This window comes from Physeter macrocephalus, chromosome 17, assembly GCF_002837175.3.
Source record: "Physeter macrocephalus isolate SW-GA chromosome 17, ASM283717v5, whole genome shotgun sequence".
In the NCBI taxonomy this organism is placed as follows: Eukaryota; Metazoa; Chordata; class Mammalia; order Artiodactyla; family Physeteridae; genus Physeter; species Physeter macrocephalus.
Genome location: NC_041230.1, coordinates 40,780,754 through 40,804,488, shown reverse-complemented (window position 1 = coordinate 40,804,488; position 23,735 = coordinate 40,780,754). Strand labels below are relative to the sequence as shown.

The window sequence follows — 23,735 nt, the reverse complement described above, 5'->3', positions numbered from 1 at the left end:
CAAAACCCTTTGAAGTCTCTATAGGGCTGTATAAACATAGATGGTGTTATTGAGAGAATGTTTAAATATTTTATTTCTCTAAATCCAGACTTCTTCATCACTCATTGTTGGATGTCAGCATCATTGCTGGCATTCTCCTTTTAAGAGATGCTTAGGAAAGAGAAGCGTGGTGTGCAGGATGATACACAGGAACCATCCTGACCTAATTTTTCACCTTTTCGTTTTGCTCCCTGGCTCTTTAAACATGGATTCCTTTCATCTGCTAGAGGGCACAGAGGACACCTACATTTTTATTGTCATTAGTAATTCCGTCATTAGGTTGGTTAAAAGTTGAATCAGTTACAGGTATTGTTTAGCTCTGAATAAATGTATAACCTTAACTCTCACTCATGCAGCATTGTTCACGGTGGTTATAGACTGAGATGTGGAACTTGAGAACGGGTACCGCCAACTACAGAGCACATTTACACGCAAGTTCTTACGTTCAAACGCCTGAAAACAAGGATGAAGCTTAACTGTTCTGGAGTGATTTCATAATTCCGAGTTAAATTGTACTTGAATTACTATTGACCTTCAGTTTGAAACAGTTTACTTTGATAACAGGTTTGCGTGGCTGGCTCTTACTGAGTTTTGACAAGTTGGAAGGAACTTATTTTGCTTAACAAAGTGTGTGTGTGTTTATGTGCGTGTGTGTGTGTGTGTGTGTGTGTGTGTGTGTGTGTTCTCCCCTCTTCACTGATATTCTGAATGATTGGGTAAATTTTTCTCAAAGTTTTACATCAGGGGTTAGCACATGGCTACTAGGTGGAAAAAATCCAGCCAGTTATTTGTTTTTATAAATAAAGTTTTATTGGAACACAGTCCATCATTGCTTTTGTGCTCTGGTGGCAGGGTTAGGCAGTGGTGACAGAGACCAGATGGCCCTCAGCCTAAAATATTTACTGTCCAGATATTTAGAGAAAAAGTTGGCCGACAGCTGGTCTAGATGATAGAAACATGTCTTTTGAGAGGTTGTATTTTTGTGAATTCTGGGAAAATCGTGGACTAAGAAATTATTCTCGTCCCAGTCCACCCTTAAAAATGCAGTTGTCAGCTCTGTCGGCTGTGGTGTATTTCTGTGATCTTAAGAAGTTGCTTATCAGGATGAAATGACCCTGGTTTCATGGTAACTAAACCTGCATCAGCTTCCTGCTAATGTACTGCTAGTCATTTTATTCAGTAGACTGAGTAGCTTTCACTGTTTCTATGGGAAGGACACTGCTCATTAACGGATATGTTCAGCCTTCAGTTTAGCTAAAATCTGAATGCTTTCTCAACCTGAAACAGTGGGCATTATTCTAAATGTTAAGTAATACAGCTCTCCACAAAGACAGAGTGCTTCCCAGTCATTACAAGCTGTGCGCCATCGTCATTCCTCACCGAAATGCTGTGAAGTGGGTTCTTCGTGTTGCCATCCAGATTTTATCACTGAAGTGGGAAAGGGTGACTTGCTGAAGGTCACATAATAACAAAGCCCACTGGCAACTCGTGTCATCTCGTGAGTCATGTTGGCGCTGGGGAATGCAGCTGGCCTTGGGACTCACACCCAGGGGCTAGCCAGCCCTCCTAACCGGTTTCTTCCCGGCAGAACCGATGACTTCATTAGCGAGGTAAGTGAACGGGTGACCCAGTAATTAGCTCGTCGTTGTGTAGACTTAGGACCCCAGTGAAATCAGATGGTGGGGAAGGCTTGCTGAGTCTTCAGGTGCCCCCTCCAACCGATTCTCATCACCCAACGTTTTTTCTTTTAATTCTGCCTGACCATTTATGAAGTACATTCACATTGATTTCCTCTCCGGATCCTCACGGCCCCGCATCGTGTGGCAACCTTATTCCACGTTACACACTTGAGGAGGGAGCGCGGTGTCAGAGCCCCCTCTCCCTTGCATGGCTCCCAACTCCTAAGCCTGTGTTCTCGCTGCGGAATGACCTGACTGCTGTGCGCCCAGTACGGGGACACGCGGTCCCTGCCTTCGGGAGCCTTCCAGTCTCGTGGGGGAATGTGCCACGTACGTAAAGCTGATAAGCGTCGCTCAGGGGTTCAGACGTGCTGTGAGATGGAGGCTTTGAGCTCAGAGGAGAAAGAATCACCGTAGACAGAAATAGGGGCGGAGATGTGATGCTCAGGAAAGGAAGTAGGATTTGGCTGAGCTGGGAGGGAAGTGTGCACGGGAGGGAGTGGCGTGACCCAGTGTCACGCACACGCACACGCGCGCACACGCATGCACACAGACACGCACACGCACCCGAGAAGCCACTGAGGGACCGAGTCAGTAGACAGCAGAGCTGGCTGTAGATGGGTGTGGTGCCGTGGAGGAGAGGGTGAGAAGATGCTCTAGTGGAGGACCTTTCTCACCTACAGAGAATGATGGAAACAATGTTTAGAGAAGATTTATAGTCTCTCTCATTGTTGTGAAGGAAACAGGAAGCAGGACTGTGGATAGACAAACGGGAAATGAATGAGTCCAAAGGTGGAAGAAACACCGCCATAAAAATATGTGTCACCAGAAACTGGACTGGCTGTTGGTTCCTCTGGCCTCATGTTACTCTAGAGTAATCTGGAAAGGTCATTGAAAAATTTGTATTTTAATACTCTCAGCCTTTAAAGCACCTGCTAAAAAAAGTATCTATATTCTGTATGAATACAGAGTAGCCTCCTGGATTTGAGATTCCACAGAGATGCCACCTAACAAATTGAGGTGTGAATGAGTGGCCATATCCTAATACTGTAGCCCCAGGAAACAACTGCAGGCCGGTTTGGGTCCAAATGTCTCTGGCGCACCAGTCACACAGTCCCTACTAACATGCACAGTGCGTGCCAGAGCATCCTGGCACCCCAGGGCTGGCAGGATCTCAGCCATCCTCTCCCTAGTCCTGCCTTTCTCCAACATCCTCTAGCCCCGCCTTAAACCCCATCATGCTGCTCAAAGAAATCTCCCCAGTTTCCAGTCTTGTAGATGCAGTTTTCTGAAACTTGGATATCACTGAGGAAGACCCCTCACGGTTCTCCAGCCGGTTTTGTAAACCATCAGTCTGTCCAGGATGAAACTGTGCCTCCAGCAGGTCTTCTACTGTGGGTCCTTCCCACCTCACGGTGGTTCTTGGACCTGCTGGACCAGAGTGAACTTGGATGAAAATGGGGAAAGGATGTGTTGGTCAGTGTGGGCTGGTTGATGAAAACCCTCTGTGTATTTCACCATTTAAAAATATGATTAAAAAAAATATCTCACTGACTGCCCTCACAGCCACATTCTGTTGGGAGGCTGAGAGCAGAACTGAGAGATGGCATCTCTGGACCAAGTTGCTTGGAAGACCCTGGGGAGGGTCTGTCGTAAGTGGGACCAGCCAGCCAGAAGGCTGGCGAGCCCAGAGCTTGGGCATACGCTGAAAGGGGAGGGGGCACAGCGAAGCGTTCAGCTTCTGAGCCCGTGTGGAGAATGGTTCCTTCCTCGCAGGTCCCAGAACTTGAAAACTGATGAAAGTGTGAGACGTAACCAGTTCCTTGGGGTCCAGATAGCAGCAGTTCTCAGCATATAGGAGGACAGCAAACTCGGGAAGAAAATAAAGATGTATGTGTGTGTTTGTTTTAAAAAAAAAAAAAAACAAAGCAGTCCTTATCCTGATTCTTCAAATCTGGAGACAGTCTGGCTGCTCTGTCGTGCATTCTGGGGGTGCTCACGCGGCCACCTCCTTCCGGATGTCTGAGCGCTGTCACCTCACTCCGTTGTCTCTCGTAGGATCTTACGTTTAGAACTAAACTGTGTACTAAGTTGTTTGTATCTACAGCGGCGCGGTGGACGCTTGTGAACTCATCCTTGGAGGTCTCATGGCCGAGTTACGCCCCCTGAGAGGCGTCTGCGCTATGCGCTCTCTCCCCGCGTCTTCTGTGATCGTCTAGATGTTCTAGCTGTTTCTCAGTATCTCCAAGTCTTGCAGTTATTTGTCAGTTTAACAGTAAAAGAGCTCTCGTACAAGAGGATGGCGATATTAAACCCATGTAAATACAGCAAGGGGTGTAGACGAAACGGAGGCTAGAATGACGGTGACCGACTAAGCCGGCCTCTGGCTGGGAGACATTTGGCTGATTTGGGGGAGGACAGCCCTTTTGTGATCCATATACTGAAATAATGAAGTCACTAAATACAGCCATTTATAGTCATTATCTCCTGCCAAAACCCCTTATTTAAGCGAGCAGCGTATATTAGCAAACATATTTATTCCCTCAGGCCCAGTGTCCCATCTGGGTCATCAAGGACTGCAGAGCCCCGTGTGGAAGTCCAAGGACGCATTTCCTGAAAAGAATGACCCACGGTGGGCTTGGGTGGGGTCACCTGTGCTCTGACATCCCAGAGGCGAGGAGACGGGGTTCTGGCTCAGGTGTGACGGGGAAAGACTTCAGGCCGAGGTGCTGTCTGCCTGCTCCGGTGGCTGTGCAGCCTTTTAGCAGGTGGAGAGGGTGCTGGGGAGAGTTTCCAAGCGGGAGAGGCGCCGAGACCAGAAGGACGAGGGTGGGTGGATGAGGGTGGCAACTGCCAGCCGTCTAGTTGTGTGGGGGGTGCGGCGTGGAGTGGAGGATTGAAATCTGAGATGGAGGAAGGGAATTGGACTCGATTAGCTAGGTCTTGAGTGGCCAGCTGAAGACAGAGCCACAGTGTGGAGCGTTAGAGGAGATTGTCTGTTGAGACTTTCAGCCGGCCGTCTTTCAGTACCTGCTGTGGGTTGGGAGCTCTGCCCGGCACCGAGACAGACAGTCCTCCCCACCTGTGAGCCGCTGTCGACAGCGTGGCGGAGGAGCAGTGGTTTGAAACACAGTGAGATGAGTACAGTGTGGCCACTGCTCCTGGCGGTTTGCCGGCCCAGAGGAGGGAGAGGTGGAGCTGGGACTTTGCACAAAGGAGGGATCTGGTCTCTCTAGCTGTATATTTATTTTCTTTTATTCTGCTCATCCGCATACCTTTACAGAGACCGTTATTCTCATTTTACTTCATTCACAGTATGAAACTGTTAACTTTTGAAATTCCGTAGTGTGACCCACTCCGTGATCTTTTCCAACTAATAAAATGGGGTTTTCAGATGGGTCTCATTCCTTTGGTTTCATTATTCCCAGAGGACTTGCATTCTGGAGCAGATGGGTGGTGGGCCCTGATCGAAACCTCAGGGAAAATAGAGGTTTTATAGATACATCTTGGGCCCTGAACTGTTTCTGATGCAGAAAGGACCAACTCGTTAACTTACTCATCCTCTAAGATGGTGGTTGTCAAATGAGCTTGCATCGGAAGCATCAGATGAGCTCGGCCTGCACCCTCGAGGCTCCCGTAGACCTGGACAGGGTCTGAAGGGTTCCTAGGAAGTGCTAACGCTGTTGGCCCGGGGGCCACACTTCGGGAACCCCTGCTCTATCTAAGCCATGCAGCCACTGGGAAAAGGCACTGCTGTATTCTTGGTGGAATGGTCCTTTACATGGCCTTTTCTTAAGGACTTCCCCAGAGGGCTGTCTTCCTAGCCAGTCACAGCAGGAACAAGGGTGCAGACACACAGTGCCCTCCAAGGGAGAAAAGATGGCTCTCCAGACTCCCCAGGAGCCCCCCAGCTTATCCTCGTGGGAATTCAAACTCCTGCAGAGCCTGTGCGAATTGCAAAGACGCTGGGACAGGTGAAGTGGGATTCTAGACTTTTTTTTTTTTTAATTAATTTTTTAATCTTTGGATGCATTGGGTCTTCGTTGTTGCGCACGGGCTTTCTCTAGTTGTGGCGAGCAGGGGCTACTGTTCGTTGCGGTGCGTGGGCTTCTCACTGCGGCGGCTTCTCTTGTTGCGGAGCACGGGCTCTATCTAGGTGGGTGGGCTCAGTAGTTGTGGCTCGCGGGCTCCAGAGCTCAGGCTCAGTAGTTGTGGCGCACGGGCTTAGTTGCTCCGCAGCATGTGGGATCTTCCCAGGCCAGGGCTCAAACCCGTGTCCCCGGCATTGGCAGGCGGATTCTTAACCTCTGCGCCACCAGGGAAGCCCTGGGATTCTAGACTCTTGACTTTCCTCCTCCTTGTCTGTGAGGGCTCACCCATTCTCAGGACCAAAACTCGATCTCAAAAACTGACATCACCTGTGAAGAGTAGCAGATTTGTTCTTGTCCGGCTTCAGTCCGTGGCCCCCCATTGTGGCTGTCAGGAATCAAGATTCAGCCTGGTCTCCCTTCTCTCCTTCTGTGAGACGTCCCTCTTGTAGTCTGGAAACGGAGTGGAGGGGATGAGGGCCCTAATAGTGACAGCCCACGGGAAACTGGCAGACACCCAGAGATCCCCTAGCTCAACGGGTGCTCCCATGCTTTGAGCTCACACCCGTTGGAATGATTAATTGATGTCCTCCACTCTGCTGGACAATTAAGGAAAGCAGGAGAAGGAGGGAAAAGTCTTCAGTTGGACCTAATTTGGCACCATATTGTTTTCTGTTAATCTATTTTGTTTTCTGTCCGTCTGTCCCCAGGGACGGGTGCCTTGCTGCTTGCTGAAGCATGCATAACTAATGTCCTCATTAAGGGCTGATCTGTTTATCAGGGCCATGCGAGGAAGCCAGCCTGCCAAACCTAGGTGCAAGCAGGGGGCTGTTACCTCCCTCTGGGCCTTAGCCCCACCTCATTAAGCTGGTCCGGGCTATTGATTGGGAGCCTGTGTTTGGAAGAGTCTTACTTACTCCATGCATTATCTTGACAGATTGATCAGACCTGATTGAGAACCTCTTAAAGGAACGAACAGCTGTAATGGGAAAGTTGGACTCTGTCATCCGTTAGGATGATTCTGGGAGCAAGAAGAACAAGTCTGACATCTTGGAGCAATTGTATTTACAATTAACATGGCTGAAAACGATTGCCTCTATTGATCCCCCCCTTCCTGCAATTACAGCCCCATTGTTTACATTCCAGCACTTCAGTTATAAAAAGGAAATTCAATAATTATTGCATTATTTAAAGTTAAAGTGCCACAGAGTTTGCTGGCGACGCTTGCTGGTTGATTTAACGTTCAGTAAAATCCATGCTGAGCTCTCCATCTTGAGGCCGAACAATATCGGCTTTTAATGAGACTTAAAAAGCGGGGGGAGGAGAGCAAAACCTAGTGTACAGGGTGTTTGTCTGGGTTATTTATGCGGGGGGGGGGAGTGGAAACCTGAAAGCAGGGCAGAGAAACTAGCCGTGTCATCTTTTGCAAAACTGTGTCCCCTCTCACCACGTGGCCGTCCACTCTGCGGCCAGCCATCTCCTGGTCTCTCGGCTCTACTTCCTCAAGGAAGCATTTTTCTCTTTCCACTCTCTCGGTCCCTTGTCCCCCTCCCACAAGTGTAACTTATCTTCCTCAACCTCAACAAAATCCACATAATTTAAGGAGAAAGGATGAAATGTCTTAGCAGCCAGAATGAGCGACATCAAAGGCATTTGTTTAGAGGGAATTTTTCTCTCGTGCCTGGTCACTTTCCCATTATTTTCTGTTTCACTTTCAAGGGAAAAAATGAAATAAAAATTAAGCCCCTCTCATGAGGAAGAAATCAGCCCTGTGCGCACTCACTGCCCCCGGCCCATCTCATGCTGGCGGCCCGTGTTCTTCTCTCATAATGAAGGTGATGAGGGTATTTGTCAGCAGATCGTGGGAGCTCAAGAGAAGCCGCCAGGTTTGAGCACCAAATTCATGCTCTCAGCGGCAGCAGCTAGAAAGTTCAAGAGCGTGGGAGGAATTTTAAAGACTGTTTTATTTTTCTCATATTTGGTGGAAGCTCTCCCGTGGGCTCGGTTCCAGCAAGACATCTGGACAGGTGCGCTCAGCAGGATGCAGGGCTCGCAAGGAAAAAGTGATGCCTCATGCCTCGCCATCAGGAGTCACGCTTTCAGCCACAGCCCCACGAAATTTTAGACTGCAGGTGTGAAAGGGGAGAGGAAGATGAATAGAGCTAGTTCCGACTTTTATGAGGTATCTGGAGCAGGCCAGTAGCAGGCAGCTGCTTCTGAGTGACTTTTTCATTAAAGGGGTAAATTCTTGGGTGCAGGCGTGGCATGATTTATCGAGTGCAGTTTGCTAGAATCTGAAATACTCTTTGGGAAGAGGCGGGCAGCTCGGAAATGTTAGGCCTTGGAAGTTTTGCTTTTTACAGGGGGAATGTCTCCATGTATTCTGACTTAGGTCTCTGTTCTGCGGCAGTTGCTGTCCAAAGCAGCTGTTCTCAGAGTGTGATCCCAGACCAGGAGCGTCAAGCATCCCGCCAGGAAGATCGTTAGAAGTGCAAATTCTCCACCCTTACCCCAGACCCGGCGAATCAGAAACCCCTGGGGTGGGCCCGGCCCTCTGCGGCATGACGCACCCCCCCAGGTGCTTCTGATGCACGCTCCAGTTAGAGGACCGCTGAGCTGGAGCACATCTGCATCATTAACCTCCAAGCCCGTGGCGGTGTACCTGCCAATCAGAGGTGAGGAAGCAAAATCTGGCCTCAGGGTAGAGAGATGATGCCTGTGCCAGATATTCAGGTAGTCCTTCACACCTTCTGAGTGATCTTCACATTTGTTTGCTCATGTGGTTTTTAAAATTGCCTCCAAGGAAGACAGGGCAAGTATAAACATCTGTATTTTACAGATGAAGTAATGCACCTGTTTTGACCACCAGACAAGTATGGTTTTCCTGCTGTGTTGACTGTCATGGGGTTGGAGATACAAATAAGCACATCCTTCAGAGCGGATTTGGGGAATCAGCGCCATGTCTGCAGCCTTTTCAGCAAAGTTCTCCTTTCCTGGTTCTCACCTGGGGTGTTGGCAGACGTGATAAAAGAGCAAGCGTTCTGATTTTCATTATATTGACACCTCATGGGCAGAGAGATCCAGAGAGAACAGATGGGGTTCTGTGGCAAGGACATGGACCTGGGGTGTGAGCCTGGCTCTGCCTGCACCAGCTGCACGACTTGGGCAAGGGACTTAAAATAAAACCCAAGCACCTCTTGTAAGGAAGAAGTCGGTCCCGTGTGTGTGCAGTCTCCCCTCTGTTTTATAATTTCTGTTCACCGCAGTTTCTTTATTGTCAACAAGGGATTCTTCTTTGGCCCTGTGGGGGGGTGTGGGGTGGTGGTTCCCAGGGAGGGGGGGCAGGATAGATTGGTCGCAAGGAGGGAGATGTCACATAGGTAAATTCAGTAGACATTCATTTCTATTCCTAATCCCCAAAGCTTAGCTCGTTTGAAAGATAATGGTAGTAATAATAAGAGCCTTGTTGATCATGAAGGCACACCATACTTCAGGCACTGTACTGAGCACTTTGTACGAGTTAGCCCACTGACCTCTCCCCGTGGTGCTATGGGGAGGTTCTGTTATTGTTCCAACATTGCAGATGAGGCAACTGAGGCCCACCCCGTGTGTGTAATTTGCTGAAGGTAGCACAGAGGGAGGGTTTTCCCTGGCCTGCCTTCATCCAGAGTTCACCTTAAACCACCGTTTTGATGACAGTGTGACATGGAGTTGAATGAGGACCAGCCTGAGTAGCATATATATGGCGGCCTTTGTTTTGTGTGGGGACTTACACCTGTGAGAGCTGGAAAGTAGCGTAAGGGAAGAAGCACATCTTAATGAACTCACCGTTACCAGTGCCCTTAGTGAAGGGCTGATCTTCAGATCCAGGGAGCTTTGGGTAGTTCCTGGAGGACAGTCAGTTTGATGTTAGCCTTGTGGGACCCGCTTGATTGTTTTCCCCACCACATACCTCCGTTGGCTTCCGAGTTTATGTAGATGCTCATTTGACCTCCGTGGAAAGTAGCCCTTATTTTGCTCGAGACCTCAGGCTCCGATGGGCCCTTTCCTTAGGGAGGACTCCTACACACCTTATCAGCTTTCTCTCTATGTATAGTTATGCCACACTCCTTTCTGGAGTTTTCCCAACAGAGGGAAATGAAATCTGTTAGGGATGGCATCAACATTCTACAAGAGTCCATGCTTGGATTTTTCTAGAAAGATTTCAAAGCCAAGGCCGATGCAACCTATAGATTGCAGATTTATGCTTATTTTTTTCCTAGAATTTACTATACTTCTCTCAAGGAACATTCCATCTTGAGACTTTTCAGTGAAGAAATATCATTCATGCAAGCGAAGAGATGCAGGGTTAGAAAGTCTTGACTCTGGCCTTGGAGCTCGGATGCTGAGAGCGAACAGTCATGGCTTGTTCCAGGGCGTGAGGAGACTGGCCTAGAAACTGGAAAATAGGTCAGAGCAACGCAAATGGATTGATCTAAGGGAATATTTTTACTTCCTTTCACGTTCTCTTGTAAATGGTGGTTGGGGCTTATATCTTACGCTGTCTGCTGGGCTCCTGCAGTGAAATAGGACTAAATTAACAGGTGCCGAGGATGAGGGCATGAGTGGGTGAAAAGCCAACATGAAACAGAGAATACATATATATTTAGGTTGACCTTCCGGAAGCTTTCCTAAGAATGCGACATTAAATTTGGAACTGTAACACAACCCCTGATTAAAAAAATTAACCACCCCCATTCTGGATTGCATTACACCTGAAACAATTTCTTTTTTAGGCATTCAAAGTGAATACCCGGGTCTGGGGAGTCTCGTGTTCCAGAACGCACCCCGTGGTCATTGCAGTGTAGCTGGACAGCTGTGGACCTGGCCTCCAGCCCTGGGTTCCAGTCGTGTTTCTTCCATGCTCTGTGGGACCTTGGGGGCAAGGAGTCACATGACTTCTTGGAGCTTTGGGTTTCTCCAAGGACAGGAGCCACACACTGCCCACGTCGGGGTGTCTTGAGAAAATCAAATGTGTGAAGGTGCTTCCTCAGCAGTAAATGCCGTGCACGGGTATGATGGTGGATTAACACCTGCTTACTTCTTCCTTATTTCATCTTACTGGGTAATTAGCAGACCCACTCTGGACCCTCATCTTCCCGTTCCTTCTCACTGGAAGTGTTGCTGGGACTTTCATAGTCCTCACCCCAAGCCCCGGGCTTGCTGTGCTTAACAGTTTTTTCCCTCCAGAGGCCTGATGCAACAGCAGCCTGTTCCACTGGGGACCTCTGTTTTACGGATTGAGCGGCTCTTCTACCTGCCGGTGCCGGGTTGCACTTCCGAGCACCACAGGTGTGTCAGGGGCCTTTTTGGACGCCCGCCGTGGGGCTTCTTCTCTGTGATGCCGGAGGTGTCTGGTCTGCCACTTGCCCAGAGGGATGCCGGGAGCTGCTTTACCCCATCAGGGAGCTTCAGTGTTTGCTTTGCCCTCCGAGTAGAGTTGCGTCGTATCCATGGGAGACTGTGGTGAGCGGGGTGGGTGTTCGTGTGCTCATTGTAACAGTTATTATTCCCCGAGGAACCTTCATTTGTGAATCGTGTGTTTTCATTTGTGAGTGTGCGTGTGTGTCAGAGTGTACTTTGTCCACTTCTCCTTTAAAGGGGAGGCTTTGACAAAACCTGATCGATATTTTGCATTCCATGCATGAAGAACCAGATGTTAGAAGTCTCCTGCTGTTGAGGAGGAGGAGGGAGCCGGGGCCCCTCCAGATTTATAGAAATCGATGTCCTCTGACAGAACTTGGTTAGTTTTCCTGGGAAACAAGTAACGGGAACACATTTTTTTGATTTTCACGATGAATTATTTTCTAACAAGAGCCCTCTTTTCGTCTCTTTGACTTTCATTCGTTGGCCAGGGTGGACGAGCCCAACATGTCAATGGGGTGGGATCCCACAAATAATGCAGGCTGGCTCCTTTCCTTTCTTTTTTAATTATTAATTTGCTTTTTGCACTCGGCCTCACATGCCAGGCCTATTATTCAAGGCGCCTCTTGTTGTATTGAGGTTTTTTTCTTTTCCGAGTTCTTCTCTCGGAACCAGACCCAGAAGGGAAGACGTGGGACATTGGATGTTTCCGTGTCAGGCGCACGGGAGTGTCGCCTGCCAGCTAAACCAGGACAGGACGAGCATTTTAAATTATAAATGCTCCGACAGGATCAGACAGATGGACGGGAAAGGGTCCCTGACCAGTGCGAGGGAGCCCCGCTCGCTCATTTCCAGCACAGGTGCCGCCCACCTAGCGTGTGTGAATCCAGTTCCTACTTGATAGCTGTGAGGACAGTCTGTTTTCTGCCGCACGGTGGTCAGTTGGAGTTTGTTGGGCTCTTTCTCTGTTTCCATTTATGAGTCACACTGGATACTTATTCCCTTCTTGTGGGTCCTTGTACTTCTCTGAGCTTTCAGGAAATAAATACTCTTGCCACGTGTAGAAGTTTCTTTTGGTGGAAACAACGGTACACTTGCAGTTCACATAACCCAGTGTTCTGCAGGCACTTTCAAAAACAGCCAGTGAGATTGGGGGAAAACAAGGAAACCCTAGGCGGTTCAGGGTTCAAGGTTATAGGAGAGGCTGGCTGAACCGAGTGAGTTTGGTTGGACCTCGGTTGCCGCTCTTCTTTAGCTGGGCAGATCTCCCTTTCTTCATTTACTAGTTGGTCCTGCTTCTTCATTATTCATTGGTGGGTAGATGTTGATTTTTCTTGAGTGAGCCAGTGATTTTCACCGGTCCAGCTGGAAGGTGTATTCTCACAATGGTATTCACACTAAAGGGGTGCCCTTCTTACATCCCTTGGCCTCTCTGCCAAGTCACCACCATCACTGCCTTATTACCTGCAGGGTCATACCCTAGGGTAGGGCATAGTCTGTGTGTGTGTGTGTGTGTGTGTGTGTGTGTGTGTGTGTGTGTGTTTACATAGTGTCTCATGTGTTGTAGATGCTTAGAATTGAACCAAAACCAAACCCTGCCTTATGGGCTCAGTGGCCAGTTTTCTTTGGGTCCACGTGTAGCACACTAACCACAGTTGAAGTTATTGTTCTGTTTTCTTTTTTCAACTGCACACCTGACCCGATAGAGGTGAGCGGTTAAGAATCTTGAGCACAGAGTAAAGAAATAAATGGAAAAAGCCAAACAAGACCTGGGTCCTCCTTCCCAAGGATGGGCAACCTTTGTGAGTGGGGGGAGAGTGTTGGGGGAGTCCAGTATCTGCGTGGGAGAAGAATTTCCTGCCTGCAGAGGAGAGCAAGAACTCTGAAAGGAGGCAGGCAGCTCCTCCACTGAGTGTTCCACTGGGATTTGTGCCTTGGTGGATTCTCCATATATTACAGTGAATTTAATTAAATACATTGTGATCCCAATTGACGGTATTCTAATTAGCTGGGACAGGAAGAAATCATTCGCCCTCTTTCTCCAAATGAAAACATCTACTCTCTTCTGCAGGGAGAGCATGTCCTTGGCTGACTGGCTTGCCCCGTGGAGCCCTCATCGGCCTCTGCAGCCCCATCCCCTCCTGCTGCGTCTTATTAGGCAGGTTCCAAGGGTGGAATTCTGGGGATGGGCCAGGGCATCTCGGGAGGGAGAGGGTGCCTGGCCAACAAGGTCAGGGCATTGACCCACTCAAGGCCTGGGAAATGACCCGATGGTGTGGAGAAGGTCACAGAAGTCAGGACCCAGGACCCTGCTGCTTGCTTTGGGCCCCCGTTTGCTGGACATTGGACAGCCTGAGAATTACCGAGCTTACAAGATGTGGTGAGAACAGGAGCTGTCACATGCAGGTAGACCTCAGGAGACTCTAGTTGTGAGTGGAAGTTTGGGTTGGGTATAACCTTTATAAGCAGGTGTTTCCTAGGATGGAGAAATAGCTTATTCTGGATTTGTGTGTGTATGTCTTGGAGAATGAACTTGGAGTGCAAAAGCAAGCTTGGAATTTTGAATTATGCTTCTGTGCAAGCCTCTAAGGGAGGCCCCTCAATGTTCCCTGCACCGGGGTCAGTGGGAAAGGCCGTGGCTCTGTTTTCCGCATTTCCTTTTATTCTTTTCTCTACCATTTGTAGCATGTAACCATTTCCCTTCCAAAATCGTTCTCACACGGCAGACAAAAGAATTCCTGGTGTCCGTAGAGATCGCCGCTGACCACCGTGAGTCAAGTGTCGTGGTTTGGGGACATCGTCCTCATACGGTTATTTTTTAAACAGGAGTCCCCAGCATCACGTTTATTTTAGTTCAGGATTTATACAGCCCTGTCACCCAGGAACCCGTGGATTTGAGGACAAAATACATCTGACATCTGGCAACTCCCATCCAACACTTTTTGGCCATGTTATCCTCTCTTCTGGCTCAGAGACTAGAAACCCCAGCTGTTTGGAAAAGAACCCTCACATCCATATTAAAATTTTATGTTTAAGATTCAGAGCTTTAGTGCAAGGAAGTCCTGTTTCATGGGAAAGTAATGAGAATTTGGGGTTAGGGCTTTAACGGTACTTGCTCTGATTTCATAGTTTACGATACCACGAGAATCCCTCGACAGAACTTACTGCTTTAGATGCCACGGTTATTTTCCCTGTTATCTTTTTCATTCAGTCAGTTTTTGTTGAAACTTTAATAAACGTCATTCTTTTGGTCTTAGTGATCCAAGACAGCAGTTTCTGGCTCCTGTACAAGTTTCCTGTTCCTCAATCCCAAGCCAAGCTCTTGCTCCCAGGAATATCCTGGTGCAGTTTTTGGCTTTCGGGGGTCCCTGTGGAGAAGTCGGGGAGAAGGAGGATGGACAAGCTCATCATCTTCCTTTCCACCTAGCCCATCAGACTCTCCTTCTCCCCAGGGTTGCAGCCTCCAGAAAACATTGCTTTGGTGCTTTCCATACTCCTGAAATCCTCTGTAAGGAGCCTTAGGTCAGAGGCGGCAAACTGAAGATGACATGATTTAAAAAAAAAAATCAGCTCAAATTAGTTTCAAGAAAAGTAGCTTTATATTTTCCGTTGTTGTAATTTAACAGTTAACACCGAGCTTGCTAGTTCTTCACACTCCTCTGGTTGTGATGGTTCTGGGACAGCTATGACAGGGTCGGGGCAGGGAGGGAGGATATTGCTTTGTTCCAAGGCTCCGCACTTGAGTGCGTTCAGTCACCCATTTCGAGGGCAGAAGGGATTGTTCTCTCTTGATACCGGCGAAGCCCTTCAACTCTGTTATCTGCACGTTGGCCCCAGAGCAAAAGTTGTTATAGTAGTGTAGTTTTTCTACGGCACTCTATTGTTGCATTCATATTTCCTCTTCCAACGAGGTCCAAACGTGCTTCCGGAATGTTCACACTGTTTCCGTGAACATAGGATGTGTGCATGTGAGCACATGAGCCTCGGAGCCGTGTCATCCGATAGGAAGTGCTGCTGGGGCCACTCTGGTATTTTCAGTGTTAGGCAGAGTGCAGGACATTCTGACTGCTGTGCTTTCTGAGTGTCTCACCATGTGATGTGGACAAGAAAGATACCCACGCAGGACCAGAAACAGTTATCAGGCATGGGCATCAGATAGAACAAGTGTGGTCAGAAATGAGAGGGGCCGGACAAAGACGTTCCGAGGCGTTTATCGTGTACTCTGTGCAGTCCCTTGGGCCAGGCTCTGGGGACTAGAGGTGGGGATGAGGGTGAGGAGAAGGAGGGAAGGACAGGTGGAAACATGAGCCCATCCAATACATTATCTGAATTTCCTCCTCCAAAAGGATGCTGGGGGATGTGAGACCCAGCTTCTAGTTCTCTCTCCCACCAACTAGCTGGGTTACCTTGGGTCAACCGCTGAAACATTTTGGAATTGTTTCTCCTGCTTTATGTGCACCCGGTAGAAAAGTGCCCTCTTGCCCTAAAATGAATCCTTTGAAATGAAGGAGGCGGCCTTCCTATATACCAGGAGCGTGTCAGTTCCCTAATTGCTAATAAAAAGGGTCCATAGCTTTCAGCATATTCTCAAAGAGGCCCCGAAAGGACGTGAACGTAGTGCTTGGATAATCTTTAAGCCTTCTCCTAAATGCAGAAGTCTGGGGTCTGCTAACTGTTTCCGTGGCCTCCACTGTCTTGTGCCCCGGACTTGATTCCTGTGTGGGCCTGCTTCCTGCCAGCTCTGGGGCTGCTGTGTTCTGAAATCAGAGTACTGTGTTGACACAAACACAACACAGAGTGTAATTTTGACCATCTGAGCACTAAGCCAAATGACCTTGAGATGTTGACGGGGAAACTAGTCTGGAGAAATTTATTTTTCGGTCTTTCTTTTTTAATCCAGGGGAAAAGCTAATTTTGGGTTCTCCTAATACTCTGTAGTTCTAAATACAAAAACTTGAGTCATCTTTCTTGTGAAATAGCCACACAGCAGCTTTGGCTCTGTGTTACTGACCTAAGATTCTATACAGGTAAGGTGACTATGTGGACCATCCCCTAAAACAGGGGCTGGTCACTTTTTCCACAAAGGGCCAGGTAAGAAGATTTTAGGCTCTGCAGCCAAACGGTCTCTATTGCAACTGTGGAACTCTGGTGTTTAGAGAGCAGCCGTAGACAATACACACATTCACAGATGTGGCTGTGTTCCCATAAAACCCTATTTACAGAAAGAGGCAGCAGGGTGGATTTGGCCTGTGGGCCATAGCTTGCCGACCCCTGTTCTAAATAAAGCAGGACACTTTGGCGAGTGGAAGGAGGAACCTTTAATTATTGTGCCAGGAAGACCAGTTTTATACTGGGAGGGTCGGATCCGTCAGCGTTTTCAGCGCTCTGACACGTGTGAGGGAGACGGGAACGAGAGTCGGCTTGCTTCCTGTCCTCACAGAGCCGCTGGGAAAACCAAGCAACCCCCATAGGGATCCTCGGGCTGCTGCCAGGGCATGGTGGGCTTGGAGTGGCTTACCTGAGGCGTGTCCCTGTCTTTCGCCCCTGTAGCACCTGCAGCAGCACGAGAGCGGCGTGGAGGGCGAGAGCTGCTACTACCACTGCGTCCTGTGCAACTACTCCACCAAGGCCAAGCTCAACCTCATCCAGCACGTGCGCTCCATGAAGCATCAGCGCAGCGAGAGCCTGCGCAAGCTGCAGCGGCTGCAGAAGGGCCTTCCGGAGGAGGATGAGGACCTGGGGCAGATCTTCACCATCCGTAGGTGCCCCTCCACCGACCCCGGTGAGTGGTGTCGTGGGCACGGGAGGCCCGGGGCCGCCCGGGCGGTGGCCTCCTGAGGGCTGCGGCTTGGTGCAGCTGGCCCTCACGTCCATTACCAGCCTCACGGGTGACCGTTGTGTTCTGAAGGGACACGCAGGCATTGTTGCTTTTCCCACGTTTTGAAGGAACTTGGCCCCACACTTTTCTTCAGATGTCACAAGCTGCTGCCCAGGGACCAAGCCAACAGACCATGTTTTGTCCCCTCTCCCCACATTCTTCTGAGGCGCGCTCTAGGTTCAGTTTTCCGGTTCAGGTTGACACAAAGCAAACGCTAAACTATGTCTTGCTCGGTATTGAGAATGGGGAGTGTGTGACCTCGAGTCTGGTCTGTAAGAGTGAACTGCAAAGAAGATCGAAACATGTGTTTGTTATAAACATTGCGATTGTATTTGAGAGCGACCCAGTTGTTCCGGGCTCAGTGTTGGCAGTTACTCACAAAGAGGGTGGAGACCTTCCAGGGGAGCTCACCCCGCGCTTCCGCCTCCCACCCTGTCTTCTCACCCGCCGTCCCCTTCTCCTTCCTTCCCTGTGTGACTCTCACTCCCACCGGGACCTCACTCAGTAGAATCTCCCCCCTCTCTTATTTTTTCAGCCTTCCAGTCCCTTTCTCTCTGGTTGGGAGCACAGGACAGTCACCTGTCTCTTTAAAAACCACCTAAGGGTAAAGCCCTCCCTTAATCCTGTGTTCCACTCTCTCTCTCCAACAGCATCTTCAGATTCTTGAAAGAACACTCTGTGTTGGTACATCTCCTGTTCACACGTCGGCCTGTCATAGCCCGTTTCCTCCCGTCATCAAACCATCCTTGAGAAGGCCCCCGCTGACTTCGGATTTTCCGAGCCCAGTGGCTCCGTGCTGAGCCTTTTTCTTTCTGTGGTCTTTGAAATTGCTGCCCGTTCCCTCTGGAAGAGCCCTTCCCTGGACGTGCTTCTCTCTCGTCCTCCTGCTGCTCTGGCCTGTCCTCCACGCCACCCCCCCATGCCCCCGCCCCGCACCCCAGCTCGTGGTCCTCAGGCTGCCCTACGTGCCATCACCACCCGGGCACTGGGCCTGGCCCTCGGCTCCCCGCCTCTTGAAACTTTGTCTCCTGGTGTTGGCACGTGCCCTTCAGACAGACAGCTTCCTGGACCTCTCACGGGTGCCACCTCCTACACGCTGGGCTCACAACATCCCCTGCAGACCTCTTTCTCCTTCCGATGGCACGCTGTCGAATGACCTAGCCGGGCTGCCGACTCAGGCCTTTTGGTCTCTCCATCGCCTACCGCATCCTCTTGGCCTCTCGCATGTCGTGGCCACGTGGGGACTTTAATCCTAATGTCATCATTCACGTTTTTATGACGTTTTTAAAGGCAGAAAGTTATATAAACCTTACTGTGAAAAATGGCATAGCCCCCGCCAGTCCCATTCCCCAGAGCACCGCCTTTCAAGTTTAATTGTTCGTTTTGTTACTTATTTCCATATTTCTTAACGAGCTTCTACTACTATTTCTTGATCAAAAAAAATTTTTTTTGGTAAGTTATAGACATTATCTATTGGCTTTCTACTCCAGGAGATGGGGATTTTACTGGTATGCCATTGTGCAAGCTCACACACTCATACCGCTCACACACTCATACCGCTCACACACATTCCCCCCCATAATCCACACACACTCTCTCATACGCACACACACACAGACACGGTACCCGCACACCCCGGCGCCCTACACACTCAATCTTCCCCTCCCTTCATCTTCCGTTATGATTAAATAATAATTGGGGAGCATATTAATATTCAGTGTTTTCATTATTCTGACTCTATAAATGTTAATCACAGCTGAGCCATGTAGAGTTTTATAATTTCATTTACCTTCTCGTACAACTTTTTTGTTTTCCCTGGTTTTCTAGGTACCTGTGATTAATTCATGGCTAACTCTCTGCCAGAGTAGATATTTTCTCATCTCCGAAGGCTCTGCTGTATCAGTTTATCTGTTAGCTTCGTTTCCTCCTGGAGACATCCCTCCTGAGCCGTTATGGACCCCTCTGCCCATGGCTCTTGTCTCCATCACCTGGCTGTAGCTTTGCTCCATTTTTCCATATAAATGAAACCGGATTCTCCAGCGATGGGATATACCAAAATTCGAGAATGCTTCCCCCCTGCTAGAGTAGGAGTATCACAGAGGAGGGGCCAGTCCCCCCGGCAGTCGGTCTGAATTGTTGCTTTGGGAAAGTACTGTGTGGGTACCAGGATGATTTTTGTCACCTCCAGGTCACTGCAAGACTGACTGTGCCTTCCCATGTGTATTGTAAATGCCTCTTTGGGTTGAAGTTCAGTCTTAGTCTCTGGGGCTTGTGCTTCGTGTCTGACCCCACGGCTCTGCATGTGAGCCAGGGATGGGGCCCAGCACCCACAGACATGCCAGTGCCATCCAGCTGTGGGAATCTCTGCTCCCCACTGGGGCATTTTGGCCTCTTTGAGCCTGCCATTCCCCATTATTCTGGTATTAAGTCATTTCACAGGATTCTCCTTCCTCTGCCAATATACTCAGACCTATTTATTTCAGGGTTTAAAGAGGTTTTTTTGCGAGCTCTGCATACATCATTGTTTCAATCTTCCGCTAAAAGCTGGTCCCTTTCGCCCCTCAATTCTTTCTTTCACTCTGCTCAGAATTCCCTTTTTATTAATGAGGTGCCCCAAACTAAATAGTGTACAGCTGCCATTTCACCCGGGGTCTATGGACTGGAACAAACAGTTCCCTGTTTTATAATGTAATACTTCTATTTATGCAGTCGCTCTGGAATTGCTTTCTTACACCATTGCCTTCTGGGTTTCTCTCATTTAATGCGTATTAGGGTTTTTTTTCTTCCTCCTCCCGAAGTGTATGAGCAACTTTAGTCTAGATGATAGACTTCCTTTCTGTATTTCAAAATCCTTTTGTATTGTCTTTGGCCTGGAGTCATGTTTTTGCTCTCCACCCACCTCCCTCCCAATCCTGCGCCCCTCCCACTCATACGCTCTAGCTACGTTTATTTATACTCTTTACGAATGACAAAAGGGACAAATTATTAGGTAATACTCATATTGGCATTAACAGTAACTCGGTTCTGTTTCAGAGACTCCTTTAAGATAACTCATCTTAAAATACATCCTTTTCCCTCCCACTGGGAATTGACTCTTAAAAACTTCTTGGAAGCCGGTCTTCAAGAAAAGGGACATTGTGGGCCTCGTGGAATTAAGACATTGAAGGTCATCAGCTTCAAGTTTTGTAAACACAGACTTTATAAAATACAGGCATACCTCGTTTCACTGCGCTCCACATGCTTCATTCTTTTACAAATAGAAGGTCTGTGGCCGCCCTGCATGGAGCAAGTCTGTGGGCCCCATTCTTCCAGCAGCATTTGCTCACTTTGTGTCTCTGTGTCACATTTTGGTAATTCTCGCGATATTTTAAACCCTCCACCAGCAAAAAATATTACGACCCCCTGAAGGCTCAGATCGTGGTTAACATTCTCTAGTAATGAAGTATTTTTTAATTAAGATGTGTACGTTTTTTAGACATAATGCTGTTGCATACTTGCTACAGTGTAGTGCAAATGCAACTTTTATACACCCTGAGAAACCACAAAATTCGTGTGATTCGCTTGATTGTGATACTCGATTTATCGCAAGGCCCTGGAGCCGAACCTGCAGTATCTCTGAGGTATGCCTGTATTCCCGGTTTTCCCCTCTGGAACGTAAGGATTGGGACACTAATCGTCAGCTGGAAACATCATTCACGTAGCATAAGGCGGCCTCAGGGAATCTTTGGGCACCTTTCGGGAGCCCTGCCTGTTCTGACTCTAAGCCGCGTATAAACGGTGGCGCCGTCTAGGGTTTTCGTTCCTGGTATTCCGTCATTATCTGGTCAAACGATGGTGTTCTCTCTCCTTTCCTTCCTTTTCTTTCCTCCTCTCTTGTCCGCATACCAGAAAGTTTTACACAAAAGCCATCAGAAATAACTTCCTTTCCTTCTCTGAGCCCAGGACCTCAGACCCCAGTCTCCTGTCGCCTTCTGCAGGTGGCGGGGCTTCCCTTGCTGAGGCCGATGGAGTGGACTCTACCATGGGTTCTTCCCAGTGGGTGACAGAAATATCGCTTCTTCAAATCTTACTTGTTAACTTAAGCCCACGTGTTTTCCAATCAGTCAGGCTTACCACGTAGCCTGCCAACCCACGTGGAAGTGTGGAGAAGGAGAAATTGTGAAGGTCTCCTCTGCCCTTCAGAACCTTGTGGCAGTGGCCAGGATTTACACCCACCGTGGGCCCTTTAACCCCTTGAGAGGCCTCATGACCAGACGTAAAGCATCTAGGTCCCGCCCTGCGGCACCAAAGGCCTGAGTCTCGGTTGCTGACCATGTGCTAATAAGTAGTCCGCCCTCCCCTACATGGTCCTGCTTGTGGTCAAGCTTCACCCTTACATCAGTGGGCAGGCTGAGTCCTGTATTATATTGTCTTTAACCGAGTGTGATGGTCTTTGTCCATGCTACAGACATGCACGCGTGTACACGCACACACCACACACACACACACACACACACACACACACGGCCTTCCCATTTAAAAAAAATGTCTTGGAATTATACATCTCAGAGAAAAGAAAGTAACCAAAGTAGATGAGGTTCACTGCATCCCAACATTTTTTGTGTGCGACCTGGTCTTTCGGTTTGTGGCTTGAGTGTATTTTCTGCAGGAGCAAGTGTTCTCCTGACTTTGTTGGGACTTAGCCTTTCTGTTTCATCCCCGCACACAGATAAAGGAAGAGAAAGCCTGTTGTTGTGGCCACACCCTGGGTTAGATCTCCCAGTTGCTGGCTTCGGCTGTTTGCTTCCCCTTAGTTGACCAGAAGCTCTTGAAAGATGGAAAGCTCTCGTAGGTGGATCGTGTGTAGGATCAGCTTCCCCGTTTGCTTATTAAAAAGGCATTTCTGGCTCCCGGGTGAAACCGTAGTGAATTTCACTCTAGCAGTGCCCTCGGCTTCCAGAAGACAAGAGGTGCTTTGTGTTTCTGTCCTCAGCCTTCCTCTCCTTTTCCTCCTCCTGTTTCTCTTACCCTCGCCTCAACTACTTCTTTGACGGAGACGTCGACTTCCGAACATTGCACAGAAGTAATTTAATGATTCTTCATTGAGCACCTACTATGTGCAAGACGTTGAGTTGGGGGCGCGGCTGCTGCTCTCCTCTCAGCTCTTGGTGTGGATACACTGCATAACGCGCCAGCGCAGGCATCGGGGGCAGCTGGACGGTGGCTCAGTTTACAGAGGGCACGCTCATTCAGAGTTCAGGGGAATATTTTGCTTGGAGCGGAAGACGGCGGCCTCCTTCACTGACACATCTTTGGCGTTCAAGGTAGTGAATTCCTGGGGTCAGGGAGGCAGACACAGCTGGCCAAGTGATGATGTGGTTTTGGTGACAACCTTTACTGGAACGCTCACCGGCTTCACGTGATGGGTTATTTTTTTGAACCAACTTCCAGGGAGCTCTGCTTAACTCGTACAGTTTAAGAGAATAAGAAAATGCACCGTTTTCCACTTTCTCGTTTGTTTTTGTTTTGATTTTTCAAAATTGGCATAAGGCTGCCCTCTGAATATGAAGTGCATTTTTTTTTTGTAAATGGCTAAATTATATGCAATTTCAGCGTAATTTTTCTCATAGCGCTAAAATACGTTGTGGCCAGTCTGCAGTTCTGAAGCGCTGTTTTCATAAAACCAGCACGTTATGCTCTTTCCTTTTTCCTTTTGACTGTGTGTCTTGTCCATGGGGTTTGGGGAAAAGTAGGGATAAAGTATTTCTAACTAGAAAAGTTAAATGTAAAACGAACGTCAGAACAAATTGGGGTGACTGAAAATGTAGGCACTCATGGAGGAGTAGAGAAGATATGACTTTATCTGTTTTACGTCCGTTCCCTGATGAAGGACTATTGGGATAAGGACTGTGAATTTCAGTGTGCTTTTTTAGAAAGCTGCTTTTCAGTGCAAGAATAAAGAGACATCATTATGTATCGACATGAAAAGAGAATATAATATTGTTAACTGAAAAATGGAGTTTACAGAATAGCATATAGTTTGGACTCTCATTTTTTTTTAAAGCTTTTAAACTAACCATTCTAAGCATAGTTTGTAATTGGCATTTCTGGCTCTTTTATGGGTGGGATCTAATAGAGTATCAGGCACATGGCAAGAGCCCAAATAGTGGTGGAGCTCATTGACAGAGGTATTAGCAAAATTGCTCACAAGAAACCAAGGGGTGAACCTCGGTTGTCTTTGGTTCATGGAGATAGTTTTCCGTTTGCCAATATAAAGTATACGTAGTTTGATTACTGTCTGATTTGCCTGCATTTTGCATCTACATGAAGAGGACAGGAGTACGTCTTAGGGTGTACACTGTCTTGTTTTTTTGTTGGAACAGAGTTCCTGATTTGCCTTAATTAGTCCTCTAACAATCTACAAAGGTCAGCGCCAATTGCCTGTTCATTTACATTTGTAATTGTGATGGCTTCTGATTACATATTCCTTGTCTTAGTCCGTCCTCTAAGTATATGCTACTGTGTCCTCCCCTCCTCCCACACACGTGTGTGCATGCCTAGGCGCGCGCACACACACACACACGCACACACACACACACGCACACGCACGCGCACACGCACACGCGCACGCGCACACACACACACACACACACACACACACACACACAC

At 48.5% G+C, this 23,735-nt stretch overlaps 1 protein-coding gene across 1 annotated transcript in view; it reads left to right on the top strand.

Annotated features, from left to right (window-relative positions):
- Positions 1–23,735, top strand: part of ZFHX3 (zinc finger homeobox 3) — a 112,514-nt gene that overhangs the window by 42,134 nt on the left and 46,645 nt on the right. Inside the window, exon 3 of the mRNA XM_028478036.2 lies at positions 16,760–16,991. Coding sequence (XP_028333837.2) covers positions 16,760–16,991 — 232 coding nt within the window. The remainder of the gene's footprint in view (positions 1–16,759; positions 16,992–23,735) is intronic.